Source organism: Thermobia domestica, chromosome 2 (assembly GCF_964235325.1).
Source record: "Thermobia domestica chromosome 2, izTheDome1.hap1.1, whole genome shotgun sequence".
NCBI classification, from domain to species: Eukaryota; Metazoa; Arthropoda; class Insecta; order Zygentoma; family Lepismatidae; genus Thermobia; species Thermobia domestica.
In genome coordinates this window covers 229444652-229461917 of record NC_137455.1, presented here as the reverse complement: position 1 = coordinate 229461917, position 17266 = coordinate 229444652, and the positions used below count along the sequence as shown (strand labels likewise).

Below are 17266 nucleotides of genomic sequence, written 5' to 3'. Positions count from 1 at the left end.
GTCAACGCCTGTGGGAGTATCACCATTGATCTCAGCGACCGCGAAAACTATGGATTTGATACTAATATCGGTCATTTTGTGCTATTTTTTACATGTCTCGGTATCCACCTCCCGCTGACTCCCGGCCCAAGTGGTAGAGAGTTGGCTTCGTATTCGGGAGGTCATGGCTTCGAATACCGCTGCCTACTATCCTGACTGAGGTTTTATAGGGTTTCCCTCAGTCCTAAAAGGCAAATGCCGGGATGGCACCTACTAAACAGGCCCTGGCCGATTCCTTCCCAAATCCTTTCCATTGTTAATGTTGTTGGATATCCAATGTAAAATGGCCTCTGAGCTGTATCTGGTATTTGTTAAATAAATAAATAAATATCGGCCATTTCTTACTACTTTTACATGTCCCGGCAAACGCCCTCTGGTTCGAATTTCGACAAAAACGTTTAACTCTGGTCTGGAGCCTGGACCAAGGTATTCGTGATTAAAATTTGGTAATTCTCGTCCAGTCGTCTGGTCCCCAGGCCGCACACAGACAGACAGACAGACACACAAACAAGCTCTTTATTTTATTTATATTAGAAGATAGTTTACAAGACAGTATTAAGTATGTACTTTTTATAATAATTGAGGTCATAACGAAAGGAGAAGGACGTAAATATTGCAAAATCTTTTTCAATACTTTTTTTTATTATTTTGCTCGAAATTTCTTCATATTTTGTTATTAAAATACTTGCCAACATATCCTAATTTTATTGTCCTAAGAAACCAATATATATTGATAGTAAAGTAGTTTAGATAGATCGAGCTCCTGGGCATTCAGAATTTCATGTCACTTCCCCCCCCCCCCCCCCCGTTACGAAGTCCTGACTAAAAGAACCAATATATGTTCCAGTAAAATAGTTTAGAGTGATAGAGCCCCTTTTGTGATGACCACAGTATTTCATGTCACGGACCCCCCCCTTCACGAAATCCTGGCTACGTGCCTGTAAATAGGTTATAATAAATACATTAGATATGCGGTTTGTTAGCTTTTCGTTATTCGCTAGTTTTTTTTTTATCCGTTTCGAATTTCACTGTTAATTATGTACGTTAAAATGTATGGAATCAAATGATTTTTACAGAATCAATTGAGAAATTGAAATTGAAGAAATAGTTTGAGCAGTGTTGGCAGCATAAGTTATTTTCCATTTCTTGAAAGGCTTGAGTTCTTTGTGCTGAATAATACATTTAAAATAAAGTTAACTAATCCTGTATGTACATGATATATGATTATGCAATGTCAAATTCGTTATCTTTTCTATAATATTTGTACCTCATATCAGAATTAAAAAAAAAAAAAAAAAAAAAAGCTTTCAAATTGAAAAATTACGGTATGTCCCAAAGCTGCGATTGATTTTGCGGGGAAGAGGACGGGAGCAAAGCTAGTGTATGTCTTTGATATAATCCACTGCGGAGCGAGTTTTTGAATGCGTTATATACATGAGAGAGAAATGTTCATAGAATGTTGTTAAGTACGTATAATACGAAAAGTATCAACCAGAAGTGAAGGTAATGCCCGTTGGAGAGTTAGAAGGTTAAGCGGAAGACTAGTCGTGTGACTGACGTCACGAACCTAGAGGTCGTACTGAATCAGACTGGCCATTTTCTTGTGAGAGGAGGAGCGAGAACTTAATGTTTTGTTAATTTTTCTTTGTTACCTACCTTTTAAGTCTTAGCAACAAAATTTGGAACGTCAATGGCTCAGCAACCTACAAGTAGTGCTTTAAGAGCTTTAGCATTAGAATATAAGAGTTTGCAAGAAGAACCAGTAGAAGGGTTTCGCGTAAAACTTGCTAATGAAGACAATTTATTCGAATGGGAAGTAGCAATTTTTGGTCCACCTGACACATTATATCAAGGTGGATATTTTAAGGTAAGACTAATATTTGTGTATTAAAATGATTTATTGAAATATGGGCAGGAATCTCAATCATGTGAACAGTAAAATAATATAATAATATTGATGACTTTTTAATGGAGCTTTTGCTATGTGCGAATAAGGAAAGTCTGAACTGATTCCATTAGCAGTGCTGATTAAAAAAATCGAGACATTAAAATAGTAGCGCAAATTACGTTTGAAAGCAACTATGAATAATTAATCAAGAATTGAAATTAATTAACTATTTGTCCTTTTGCAGGTATTTTGGGTAAACAACATTTTTCGCTCGGAAACAATACTCGTACACACACGAGAAATTACAGACTTAATTTTAAACCATAAGGTAATCCGATCCTACTTACGCCTACTCGACTGTCTCATTTAAACAAGATGCTACTTATTTATGCGCAGGTGGAGCGTGTATTGAAAAGGACCAAATATTTGCAATGAGCAACATGGCACTGAATTAATGGAGACAGTAATATGCTTTCTTTACGGTATAGGTGAATTCGATTGGAAGCCAGCAAAATTAATGTTTAAAAACTTACCATTATTCGTCACATTAAAAGAAAACATTTGTTAAAAAATATTGAATTTCTAAGCAATTCTGCATTCATATTTTCGTGGCATATGCCCAAAGAATTGTACAGTATGTTGATATGGGTGCCAACTGACTAAACACTATTTTTGGTGCTGGTCAAGTTTACACACACTACATGTTGCAAACAAGTAAAAGTAAGGCTTAAGTTTAGAGTTGCCCCTCCAGTTCCAAACCTAGAAAAAAAGTAGTAAAAACATTAAAACGTGCAGTTTTACTATACAGATCCATAATATAAGTAATAGTAGGAGTAGTGGTAGTAGTAGGAACGGGTTAGAAGCCCCGCAGGGGTTCGTTAGGTTCTGTTCTTGACATAAAATCGGCATGCTGCTGAATCATCGAACCTTCCGCGTCTTGCAAATAGTACTAACTTCCACATATCTTTCCTCGTGTTAAATATAAGTTTACTGCCAAACTTACATACCTAAACATCAAGAAAGAACTCCAAATCACAATTTCTTACCTCATTTTTCCTGTAAATTTTCCTAATTTTTATAAAAGACGAAGGGACAACTCTAAACTTAACCCAAAATTAAATAATCTGATGAAAACACGGGGAAGAGGTGCTGTATCGCTGAACCTCACGAAATTAAAATAAAACAAAAGACTATTTTTTTTTTTAGTTTATTCACCAAATTACTAGGTTGTGACCCGGGCTCACTTGGTAGTGATTACTGTCCAAAATACAGGTAGCTGTTTAGGGGACCGAAACCGACAAAACACAGGATGATTTACAGGAGAAATGAGTTGATAGTGGTGTTCAAGTAGTCAAAGTATCGTACATAATTTTTTGAGGCAGTAGGGGACCTGTACAAACCATAAAGGTAAGTGAAAGTGAATGCCCATTTTATGTTGATAACATAACTCAACGAACCCCTACGGGACTTCTAAGCCGTTCCTCCTCTTTCTACTACTACTACTTATACTATGGATCCTAAATTAACGTATAAACCATAAAACGACCAAATCGAAATAAAATATCGCAAAAAGTAGGTGAAAAGGCTGGCCCCTCAAAGTTAAACAATAGCCTAAAAACAGTGTAGATCTATGGCGTAAAACCTGCAGTGCATAAAACACGAACCAAGTTGCTAGGCTACCACTAAAAAGCAAGAATGCTATCTGCGTCGGGGCAGAAGCACAACAGGAGGCCTGAGCGGAAGCGAGGGAGCAGGCGCGTTAGGGGTGTGTGTGTATACACAAACGAGATAGCTGCAAAACGCTTTAAACCTGTATGTCTTACGTGTTGTACAGCTTTGAGAGAGATACTAAATGGCATCCAAAAAAGTACTAAATACAGACGTGTTCAAATTATTAGACTCAACATTGTTTCTGAATATTTTACTGCTCTTACAATATTACGTGAGAAAATACGTTCGAACCTAGTCCATATTACTTCTTTGTAACTGTCCTAATTTCTAGTGTGTGTGGCATATGCTTTTCAATGTCAGTAAAACAAATGCGTGCGTAACATTCAAATATAATTACTATAAAGTGTGAATGGTTATAGTTAAGAAGCCGTACTTCCCATTTAGGGAAGGACGAGAAACGCCATACTTTCAGGAATTATTCATTGACTATCTAGGATGTTAAAAAGTAGGTAATAGACTGAGTTCTTGCCCTTGTACTTAGGGTGTTTAGGTAGTGCAACAGTAAGATGTATCCTCGTGCACGGGAGATGAGAAGTAGCTGTTCTTAACTATTACCCATTTTGCCTTCAATTCAGCATCGCAATACCACAAATAATTGATCTCCTTGATCAATTAAAGTTTGGTTCTAATGCTTCTTCTCTAGCTTTTTCTCCAGGAAGTTCCAAAAGTTTTCAATCGGATTCATGTCAGGACTAGTGCCTGGGCCACGGAAGAACACTATAATTTCGTTGTCCTCGAATAATTTTGTCACAGCTTTAACCCGGTGGTATTGGGCTCCATCATGCATAAAGATGAATTATACGTCGTCAGACCAGAATGCAGTCTGGGAAAGAAGTTCTTCTTGAAACACTTGTAGGTATTGGTTGTGGTTCATTGTCATCTTTACTATATACAGTCTTCCAGGCCCGAAGACAGAGATCACATCCCAGACCATGACTGAGGTAGGATGCTTCACGGTTTATTAGACATTCCAACTTGAATTCCTCCCAGCTCAACGTCGCACATATTGTGAACATTCATCAGTCACAAAGATACATGATTCATCACTTAAACACTATTCTCCCCTCGTCAGCAGTCCAATATTCTAGGTCTCGTGCCCATTCGAGGCGCGTCTTTGCCATGATTGGAGTAGACCCTAATTTTTTTTTTCTTGACCGTGTGCTGTTATTCCTTCGGCACAAATAATCCTTCAAACACAAATGAACAAATTTTAGAGTGAAGTCCTCTTGGTGTATTGGTCAGCATAACGGAATTGCGTGCAGAACGTCATTTTAGCGTAGGTTCGAATCCTGTTTACGAAAATGTATGCGTTGTATTGCAAAGAATATGGATGTAAGAAAATCATGAAATATGTCACAGTTATGTAATATAGTACATTACATCATGTATATTAAACCAAATCATAAGCTTTCTCCTTTTGTCTCTAGTGTGTATTCTTAAGTCGAAAGTAACATAGAAAGTGTTTTTCAATATTTCGCGCAAAGGGAATCATTATGTAAGAAAATAAACGGTCACTAAATTATATCTATAGTTTCAACCGCAATCAATGGGAATAATCAGGTGACCTATAGAGATTACGTATTCTGATTCAAACGCGAGAATTGTTACTAAAGCAACATACCGTATCCAAATATTTGAATTATAGACGCCACAAATATATTGGATGAAAGAAAATAATCATCAAAGAATCAGGCAAGGAAGAGAAAGCAACGGGAAACTCACTAATATAAATTAGGTTTACTACTTTGCGACATAATCAAGTCGGTTAGCGTATCTAGTTGCTACGGGGCAGATGAGGGTTGGAATCTTTCTTTTAACGTTTGGTTTTGCCATTGTTGACATTGTTGGAGAACAGTTGAATACTTCGTACGAATGCGAGATATTTCAACTATTAACATCAAGTAAATAGTGTCAAATTGAAGTAATACCTAGAAGGGCAAAGTATGAAGAAAAAAATAGGAAAATATGAAAATCGAAAGTCTAAAATATGAAAATATATGAACTTTTACGTATATACTTTCTAAAAAATAAACTAGCAGGTTTGTACAACTATTTCAATAAAAGCTAAAATTAATCAGTTAACGAAATTTGTAGTTCGATGTTCCACGATTATGCTCTTTAGGCTAAAGAAGAAGGATGATTAATGATAATTCGTGCATTGAGAATACGAGACGAAACGAGAAAACCCATGGACACGATGTTGCCCAGCATAAACTCATGGGCAGAGGTCGAATCAGGAACCCCTCGCACCAGAGAGAAGTGTTGTGCCTTCTGAGGTACTGTATTGTGTCTTCTTCACGATTAACTATTATCGTTGTATATACAGAGTGAGTCTGTAAATTCGTCCAGTGCCTATAAATCACAAACAACTGGAGATAAAAGGATGAGAAATGCTAGAAATGGAATTAGGAAATGCTAGGGAGTTATTCGAGTGGAGTATTTAGCTTGCTTGTCAGGACCCTTTTAACAAGAAATTCTGGGGGTTACTCGAAACTTCAATTATATTAATATTGATCATGTAGTGACAGGGTTTGCGCAAGCGGGCCCAGCCCGAAAAAACCCAGTGGGTTTTTTCGGGTTGGACCCACCTGAAAAAACCCACTTTAAAACCCACCTGGGTTTTTGACCTATTTGTTAATATATTATTGATACAACTAAGGTGATCACATTGTAAGTGATTTTCATCAGATTTTAGACTTTCCTTGGGCGAATTAGAGGCTTTCACGTTAAGGTAGACAACAACATTCAACATACGATCTTCATAAAGTTCTGAATACACTGAATGAATTTTAAAAAATACCTTAGCTTGAGATAGTTATAGAACAAATTAATGTATGGATTATGCTGAAAGCCTATTTGAAGTACAATAAGCAATTTTGTACTTTAGAAAATAGTTTCCGTGAATAGTGTGCTCGTCGACACCAAGGGACGTTATCACTCATACATTTGACGGGTTTAAGGTCATAGGTGCCGGTACTAATAGTACATATGTTAATACATTAGTAAAACTATTAGGATTATTTCTTACCTTTGATGTAAAACACAAGTTTCTTCAACTAAAATTTGGTTTTCCAGCAATAACAGTTTAGTCCAGTCATTTGTTGCTACTCTTCAAATAATTATTCTGTAGAATCAACACCAGCAATAGCGTAAAAATTCTTGTCAAATTTAAGAAGCTTAATGCTCGGGGTTCCGAAGACTATGTAACGCTTACTATTTCAAGTGCTGAGTTTAAATTTCCGTACTAGTGGAAGTTTTGATGTACACGCTGTGAAAGAAGTGCTCGGGAAATTAAACGCAGAAGGATCGGAAATGAATACTTCAACAATAAAACTATTTATTTTACGCTTAAGCCTGCCATACGTCCCGTTTTTGGGCCCGAGTGTCCCGCGACCCGTAAATTTAGTCGGGACAGGGAAATGTCCCGTATTTTAACTCCGTTCCATTTCTGCTATCAATATCAGCTTATTCGAAAAGTGAAAAAAAAATAATAATCTGACATTGGCTGGAAATCCTGTAATTAGTGAATGAACAGTACGGTGTTGCATGTAACAGTTTCGAGGAAGTTATTACACCACCCTGTTCGACTTGATAGCGAGCGAAATTTAAAATGCTACTTTTTCCATTGCACTTTATGGAAACTCGGATACTCTCCGGAACATATATATATATATGGCTTTGAGTGTTTCTACATTTACAAACACAGGGAAGATCACTAACCTTTTCTTCAGCTACACATTAGATAAGTTAACGAGAATTATAATCTTTTTCAGAGGCTAGGTCATAGAATTGTGCTTTGGTCCAGGTCTTAGAAAAATGGAAATCTGACAATTACACACGACACAAGGAGAAAAATCAGCTTTTCATCAGATTAAACTGACGAACGTAATTTTGGCAAATACAGCCATGTAAATAAATACTGCTAAACGCGCGAAGAATATTGAAGGTAGATTGTACCACTGATTTAAATAATTTCCATATTGTTTTCCTGTAAAGCATTTTTTATAGCACATCTTAAGTTTTTAGGCATCTTCAGTCCGTACAATTAATTGCGGGGTACGAAGAGAGAAAAGCAGCTGCTGCTTAGTGAACTTTCACCTATTATATTCCGGAACAGAACGTTTGGGCGCGGACGTTTCGGCGCTGGACGTTTGGGCGCAAAGCCGTTTAGGCGCCAGACGTTTGGTCGCGAGGTACATAGTAAAAATCACAATTTACGACATATAAAGTAAGCTAGACGCTGAAATCTAAGCGCGAATCAATATATATATATTTCCTACACTTCTATCTTTATCTCATCTCATTTATCTGTATATTTTCTATCTCTATCTTATTTATTCATCTAAATTAAATAGTTTAATGCGTTTGTGGCATTTGTTGCCTAACCTCGTCATGGATTGATTTTTCGCTTGTTCACGATTCTTTTACTTCTGATCTAATTTTTGTATTATATAAGAAAGCTAGGAAATAAAGGAATCAGATGAACTGTTAATTTTCTTAATGTTAATTAAAACATATTGATTTAATTTTTGTATTTTTTAAAGAAGTTAATAATTACATACTTATGAATATTAAAATTCGTTTCCTTTCGTAATACATTTGTCAAACTCTATTCTTCCTTAAGTCCAATAAAGAACTATCAATAAAAGATTTCCGCGCACTCGAGTTAAGAGAAGCGGCCCGGCGTAGCGTAGTCGCTAACTCTCTCGCCTTCGATGCGAGCAGTCCCGGGTTCGATTCCCGGTGGGAGTACTTGGTCGAAAAAGTGTAATACGCTCTTTGAGGCCAGCCACCCTGAATTAGGTTTTCCTGGGTTTTCCTCATTCATACGAGGCAAATGCCGGGGAGATACCTAATTTATAGGTCCAGGCCGCTTCCTCCCTTCCCCAATCCTTTCTTCCTTCCCTTTCCCCGGATAGTGTGCTCCCTCAAACGTGACGGGCTAAATGGCCTTAGATGCCGAGAGCAGAAATTTAAAAATCCTAAATCCTAATCGAGTTGAGGGAAAGATGTTAATACAGCGTGTCTAAGATATTGAGTTTAGGAACTGCAGTATGCCGTATTTCTGGTATAACTTTTTTAAAATTAACATTCCAATATAAAAATCAAAACTTAACATATTTTTTTCGTCCCATTTTAAACATTTAATCTGCACTAAAGGAAGTGGCGAAAGGAAAAAAAGAACTATTTCAAAGTGAAAAATAATAGTTAAGTGTACATATGTTGGTCATTTAGCCACTAGAAATGTGTTTGACATTCACACTTATTGCAGAACTACAGTAGAAGGCCTGCTTTAAGTTTTTTTAATGGAATAGGCTCACTATGTGTGTAATACAATCAATCATATCTAGTCTGGTCTACTTACCTTTGGCTTGAAAAGTTATCAGATAAAATACACACTTAACTTTAGTTGAAACTTAAATTCACAAAATTTAATTGTTAATTCAGTTTTTAGAATTTTGAAATTCTAGTATTTCTAGTATGTAAAACAAAATCCAGTATAATTCAAGGACTTCTACTACAGTAGACACCTTGTGATATCTTGATTCGAACTTAGTACTCAGCGCCTAACATAATGACTTTTTAATTTACCTAACGCCCAAACGTCTGGCACCCAAATGATTTCGCGCCCAAACGTCCAGTGCCCAAATGGCGTGGCCCAAACGTCCGCGCCCAAACGTTACGTACCGTTATATTCTTTAAAAAAAAAAAAAATGAAATCTTTTAGTCTCACGGTTATGCCTGCTATGCTCAAGGTGACGGTGTGATGAGAAATGAATGAAATGACGGAATGAAGACAGTGGGAGGAAATATAAGAATCCCAAGAAAACCCACACACAAGGTGTTTGTCCACCACAAAGCTCACTTGGCGCGAGCTGGGATCGAACTAGGGACCCCATGCACCAGAGGTGAACCCTCTACAACTGAGCCACCACAGCCTATTATACTTTTGTTCATAACCAGACTACAGTTCATTGCATTGTGTTGGAAAGTTGATGGGGGGGGGGGGGGGTCTGAGGTGTCCCGTATTCTCATGAAGAAAATATGGGATGTTTATTTACGCTGGAAGATGTTAATTTCATACAAGACATTTTGAAACATTTATTTATTTCATATAACATGAATTGTATCTTTGTTTTAAATTAATAGACCCCTTTTGGTATTCACATTTGCCGAACTTCAGTCAGGCTTCTAGATGACTTGATCTACATGTGTTCGTTTGTCTGCCGAGCTCCTTCATGGTTAAGCGGTTAGTGTACGTGTCTTCGGCGTGGGAGATCCGGGTTTGCTTCCCGGAGGGAGATCTTGTGGTTCGGATTCCATGTTAATCAGTAGGTCCCGTCTCATATAGCCTCGGTGCTGAAAGGGACGTTAAACACAAAATCAACTCAACTCGTTTGTCTGCCTCTACCACACACACTACAGGGTACAACTTTCGGCCTTTTAAGTTAAAATTTTCAGAGTACAAGCACAAGACACTCTAAATTTCCTGTATAGCTTTTGGCGGCATGCCAACGTAAAATGTCAAAATGGTGGCCATGTTTTAAAAACAGCGAGTATCCACGGTACGAAGCGCAATTTTCAGTCTTTTACGTTGAAATTTCGACGGTGGAAGCACGAGATATGCTAAATTTGCTGTATAGATTTTCTCAGAAATCGAATGTAAAATTTCAAAATGGCGGCCATTTTTTCGAAACAGCAGTGAGTAGAAAATTGTTGCAAGTTGTTGTAATGACAATCTTCAAATATAAATCACATTTTAACACTTTTACCCCAAAGGCATTGAAATATTTCGAAGAAACCCTATTACTCCCGAAAAACCCAATTAAACCCGAAAATACCCGAAAAAACCCATATGGGCCCAGGTGGGTTGGGCTTTTTCAAACCCTGTGTAGTGACCACTTACTTCCGTACTCAGTGAATCCCATTGATCGAAATACTAGAATATTAGGTGGTGGTTATCTTGCTATATGCAAATGAAATCGATTTTTTTACTATACTATAGAAAAAAGTGCTAACCGTTTAAAATTACTTTCTAAACATAGTACTTGGTTCGATGCGACCTTTTTCATTAAGGAGAGGGGAGGATGATTGTATATTTCTATCAAAAGTAGAGTTCATGACGAGACTATAATGTTACGGAGTTGAAGCTTGGTATATAAACTCCTTATGGAACGGTAACTGGATATGTCTAGAGTTTCCGAAACTTTATCTTCTAACGGGCAAAAGCGGGAGAGAGCAATTTCTACATGTTTTTCAATATATAACAGTGACATCAACGTTGTCCGTCTCAGTATTATGGGGAAACGTTGAATCTGCCTAAGGGAAAGAAAAGGGGTCAAATGTATTTTCAAATTTTTGCCATCAGGGTTGGCTGGTTTATTTAAAAAAAAAAAAAGTTTAAAACTAAAAATGTTCATAAAAGTATAAGTGTTCGTAAAATCTTGAATACACATTTGTGGGTTATCACGTGTCACTCCCGCATGTTATTCGTATTATATTCAGACCTAAATTCCCCATTCATTACTCAGAGATTATACTACAAAAGCATTTTTTTTGTTTACATATATAAGTTTATGAATGTTTCTTTTATTATTTTTTTATATTTTTTTTAATAATCTGTTATTACTGTTATGCAATTGCAATCAAAGAAAAATTCTAAATATTGGTTCGCTTTAGCAATGTTTACTATTGATGAAATACATCAAAATACCGTACTTTTTTTGGCGGGGGGCAACAACAAACCCCACGAGAGGCATTTACTGAAATCAGAAGTAGGGTGGTTCCATTTCAAATCGTCCAGGGTGGTCCCCACGACTGTCTCAGATTTAGTTTATTTTTTAAAATAAGAAACTACATACAAAATTATTAGACCCATATTTTTTCTTTTTGCTGAAAAAATTTTTTTCTTCGATATACAGCCTTCCAAAATGGCTGCACTCCTCTCGGACTGCTCGAAAAACTGAAAAACATGTCAAACTAAAAATTTTATTGTAGAGAAACGAGTGTACTTAGTAACATAATAGCAATACCAGGAAGAGTATAAAGTTGTATTTTTCGGTGGAGGACCAAAATCCGTTTATTGGTCCAATAGGAATCGCGCAATTCACTCACAATGTTGCCAACTTTGATGAAATTTTTGCTAATTTTAAACATTTATTTTTCTGTCCTCACGAGTAATACCAACCATCTGCTTCTAGCATCGAAATCTACTCCATAAGGTCTCTCGAAAATGTAAAGGACTTATGTTTCTGATTATTACATCCCACGTTATAGCATGATGAAAAGCTGAAAATTTCATTAAGACGCGATGTTTGGACGCCATTTTCTCAAAAACCCCACCTTTTAAAAATCTGATTTTTTTTACAACTATTGGAGAGGTACCTAAGTATTTAATATCCGTTAACCGTTCATGCGGCTGCAGCCCCTAACATTCGCAATTAATTATTGAAATTTCGATTTTTTTACTTGAAATGTAAATATTTCCTATGGGCATTTAGGTTCTACACACAAGGCGATTTGAAAGGGAGTATGGAAATTTTGAGGGATGAATCCTGACATCAAATCCAGTAGAAAAGTTCCGATAAACATGAGTCGAATTCAGATTCGTTTTCGAGTTACAGGGTTTCCAACTCGGGACCCAAAATCAGCTCGGGACAATGGAAAATAAAATATATATATATTTCGCGTTAAATCAGAAACTATATGTTAAAGCTTTGATGAAGTTCAGAAAGTTGATTTGTATTAATATGATGATTTTTACGTTAGTTCCAATTCGGTTGGCAGTGTTGCCAACTTGGTAGAACTTTTATTTGTTTCCAAACGACACTACGTGGGTTTCATTTGATATTTGGTATTCAGTAATGATTGTGAACATCACATGTAGCACAATTTTTCCACATCATCACAGTTTTCGAAAACTTACATGTATTTCATTAAAAGGTATTATCTCGTGCGTTATTGATAGTTTGCGTGATTCAGTGTCGTGAAGTTTTCTCTAGAACCATGAAAATTGTTTTCACTGGTAACATGACATTGTAGTGCACTAGTTAAAAGTGTTTGTGTGAATAACAATGGGGAAGTCCTATTACAGTAAGGACCGTATTAAATATGATGATTATGCTAAAAGCCGTAAGAAGATTGTACACAGAAAGAATTGTAGACAAAAAATTTATCTTGCGGTAAAATATATGGATTGCGTACAGCGTGTCTGCCCAAACGTACTATTAAGGGAGGATGATTATTTGTGTCCTGTACACAAAGCGATTTGAAAAGCAGTATGAAAAATTTTGAGAGGTGAATGCTTCACTGTATCTAGATTTCACCGATACCGTAACTGCTGTTTTAATGGCTACACATTCATGTTTAGCATGTTAACTGTCTGGTTAATGGTTTCCAAATCTACATTCAGAGGAACAGATTCTTTATCTTGCTGGTGCATAATTTCATATTTACACCTTCTTCCGTGGTCACCAATATCTCACACACATTCACGTTGTTCACGGTAAATATTCAAAGCACCGTTTACACAAAGCACGTGTCTGTGCGTACAAGGACATGGGCCTGTCAAATCGGCAAATTGCAAAACAGCTAAATCGTTCAAGTTGTGTAATTGATAATTGCGTTCGATTGGGCTCACAATACGGAAAGAACGGGAAGTATGGTAGAACAAGAAAACTTTCGGAGGCTGCGAAACGATTAATTGTGCACAAGGCAAGGGACGGAAATATGTCATCTTTCCAAATTGTTGCTGCTTGCAACTTACCTGTCACATCCAGGAGAGTGCGTCAAATTTTGAATCAAAATCCACATCTTATATTCAAAAAACGGAAGTGTAACTCCCCCTCCCCCCTTAGTGCGACGCACAAGCAAGCGCGACTCCAGTTTGCGGAAACACATATGTCGTGGACATCCGAATGGAATCACGTTGTGTTTAGTGATGAGAAGAAGTTCAATTTAGATGGTCTGGATGGTTTTCAGTACTATTGGCATGACCTTAGGAAAGAGGAGCAAGTGCAAATGAGCAGAAATTTTGGCGGAGGAAGTGTTATAATCTAGGCAGCGTTTTGTGTTTAAGGTACATCCAACATTGCAGGCTGAACACCAAAATGAATTCATCTACGTACATAGAGATGTTAGAAATAGAATTGGTGGATGTATGAGGAGTTAGACGATCAGAACCTGATTTTCCAGCAGGACAACGCTGCTATCCACAGGGCAGCAGCAACCCGACTGTGGTTTGAAGGTAAGGGCATCAAGGTTATGGAGTGGGCAGCGAGAAGCCCGGATCTTAACCGGATAGAAAACCTCTGGGAATCCTTGCGCGCAATGTTTATCGCAATGATCGGCAATTTGAGACGGTCGCTGAGTTGAAAAACGCGATACAAGAAGAGTGGTCAGCTATTCCACTGCAACAACTAATATATCTTATAAACACAATGCCGAAGCGTCGTATTCCAACTCATTCAGAAGAAAGGAGGGTCAATCAAGTACTGAACATCTATTTTCCTTTCTGTACCGTACACTGTATTTTTATTTTTGCCAAAGACAATGGGTGCCTTTATACTAATTTCCACCCGAAAATGGTCTAATTTATATTTTTGTAAAAACTACGCGTGCCAGTGACGTATTAGCAAACTCTATGCCTTTGATTTTGTGCAGTCTACAATGTTACTTTGTAATTATATTATCTTTGTCCATCTTTGGCATTCTTGCCTTCTTCTATTTTCAAATATCCCTCTGCCTTTATACCAATTTCCAGCACTGTAGATAATACTAGGACGATGTTCACGACACCGAGTCACGTAATGAACTGTTTCGTGGTTGCAGCAGAACTTCTTGAACAAGTTCAAACTTGATGCGTGGAGTTATGAGAGGTTTTGCAATAATAAAAAATAAATTTTCTTCTTTTTATTATTATTATTATTATTATTATTATTATTATTATTATTATTATTATTATTATTATTATTATTATTATTATTATGACAACTTACACAGACGTAGTTTCTATTCGAGATTTTGGTTTTATTAATGATGGCAAACATCAAGTGAAATTCACTTAATGTTGTAAGCTATCAATAACGCACGAGATAAGACCTTTTAATGAAATCAGGGTTGGCAAAAAACATGGTTTTTATTAAAAAAAACCAAAAAAACCGTTTTTTTTTGGTTTAAACCAGGTTTTTATGGTTTAAATGATTTGCTCTATATATTCATATCATATATGGACAGAAATAAGTTTGTTTCGCCTTGATGTTATTATGCAACAACCGGGTTATGCTGGAAGGGGTCACATAAGCTTAAAGCGGCATAAAAACCGCTTCTCGAGTTACATCCGAGAGAAATTGTCCTCCATTTGAACTCGGAACCAGGACTAATTGGCCACAAATGCGATACGTCTGCCGACTCACTCACGAAGGAATCCTGATAAAAAAAAGTACGTTGTACTGATCTTTACATGCTTCTTAATATAACTGTCAAGAGTCATTTCAGAAGGACAAAAAGATAAACAGTTGCACAAGTGAAACCATTACACAGAATTAATTACATATGAACAATTTCAAAGTACGACGGAGTACAGAAGTACTAATTTTAGTTCAAGTTAGTTAACAACGACTTTTATTGGTCCAAATTAAAGAAATACACCGACTTAATCTGCATATCAGTAAGAAAAGGGAATAAAGATACGAATTATTTGAGTCCACTTTGGCTCAGACTCATTTATACATAAATAGATACCAAAGATACTTATTTCACTAAATGCCTTTCGTGGGGTCTGTATGACCCTCCCCCCCCACACACAAAAAGTACGGCATTTTCGATGTATTTTATCAATAGTAAACATTGAAACGAAACAATATTTAGAATTTTTCTTCGATTGCAATTACATAACAATAATAACAACTACAACAAAATTACATAACAATAATAACAAAAAAAAATCACAAAATAAACATTTATAAACTTGTAAAAAAAAGTTGCTTTTGTAGTATAATCTTTTTGAGTAATGAATGGGGAATTTAGGTCTGAATATAATACGAATAATATACGGGAGTGAAACGTGATAACCCACAAATGTGTGTTCATCAAGATTTTACAAACACTTACACTTTTACGAACATTTTTTTGTTTTTTGGTTTAAACCTTGGTTTAAACCACCTTGGTTTAAACCAGCCAACCCTGAATGAAATACATGTAAATTTTCGAAAACTGTGATGATGTGGGGAAAATTGTGTTTCATGTGATGTTTACAATCATTAATGAATACCAAATATCAAATGAAAAACATGTAATGTCATTTGGAAACAAATAAAAGTGCTACTAAGTTGGCAACACTGCCAACCGAATTGGAACTAACGTAAAAATCATCATATTTGATATAAATCAACTTTCGGAGCTTCATCATAACTTTAACACATAGTTCTGATTTAACGCGAAATTTAGATTTTATTTTCCACTGTTGCGAGTCTATTTTGGGTCCCGAGTTGGAAACCCTGTAACTCGAAAACGAATCTGAATTCGACTCATGTTTATGGGAACTTTTCTACTGGATTTGATGTCAGGACTCATCCCTCAATATTTCCACACTCCCTCTCAAATCACCTTGTGTACAGGACCTAAATACCCATAGGAAATATTTACATTTCAAATACAAAAATCGAAATTTCAATAATTAATTGCGAATGTTAGGAGCTGCAGCCGCATGAACGGTTAACGGATATTAAATACTTAGGTACCTCTCCAATAGTTGTAAAAATATCAGATTTTTAAAAGGTGGGTTTTTTGAGAAAATGGCGTCCAAACATCGCGTCTTAATGAAATTTTCAGCTTTTCATCATGCTATAACGTGGGATATAATATTCAGAAACATAAGTCTTTTACATTTTCAAGAGACCTTATGGAGTAGATTTCGATGCTAGAAGCAGATGGTTGATATTGCTCGTGAGGACAGAAAAATAAATGTTTGAAGTTAGCAAAAATTTCACCAAAGTTGGCAACATTGCGAGTGAATTGCGCGATTCCTATTGGACCAATAAACGGATTTTGGTTCTCCACCGAAGCATACAACTTTATACTCTTCCTGCTATTGCGATTATGTTACTAAGTGTACTCGTTTCTCTACAATAAAATTTTTAGTTTGACATGTTTTTGCAGTTTTTCTAGCAATCCGAAAGGAGTGCAGTCATTTTGGAAGGCTGTAAATCGAAGGAAAAATTTTTTCAGCAAAAAGAAAAAATATAGGTCTAATAATATTGCATGTAGATCCCATATATATATATATATATATATATATATATATATATCTATATATATATATATATTTGGTCTAGGAATTAATTCTGCGGGTGGACAAGAGATGGCGCAACGAACGGAGCGTCCCACAGTTCCGTGTATCCACACATGTGTTGCAAACCCCTGTCATCGCGTATCGTTCGTAGTATAGGGCAGTGGATTAAAGCGTCAACAACACCAGTTTGTAGTTAAGTGAACATGGCGCAATTTGTGCGTGATAAAGTGTTTTTGCGGGGTGTCCTGCTGCATTACTTTAACATGCAGAAAAGTGCGACTGAAAGTCATCGTACTTTGGTGGAAGTGTATGGTGAC

General features: G+C 36.5%; 1 protein-coding gene across 2 annotated transcripts in view; it reads left to right on the top strand.

The window, feature by feature from the left end:
• Window positions 1–1398: 1398 nt before the first annotated feature.
• The window catches only part of LOC145678399 (ubiquitin-conjugating enzyme E2 R2), a 175075-nt gene continuing 159207 nt past the window's right edge, over window positions 1399–17266 (top strand). Inside the window, exon 1 of one of the 2 annotated variants that reach the window (XM_081748485.1) lies at window positions 1399–1906. In XM_081748485.1, the coding sequence (XP_081604611.1) occupies window positions 1730–1906 (177 nt within the window). In that variant the 5' untranslated portion in view covers window positions 1399–1729. The remainder of the gene's footprint in view (window positions 1907–17266) is intronic. The other variant, XM_081748484.1, reaches the window with a different exon arrangement.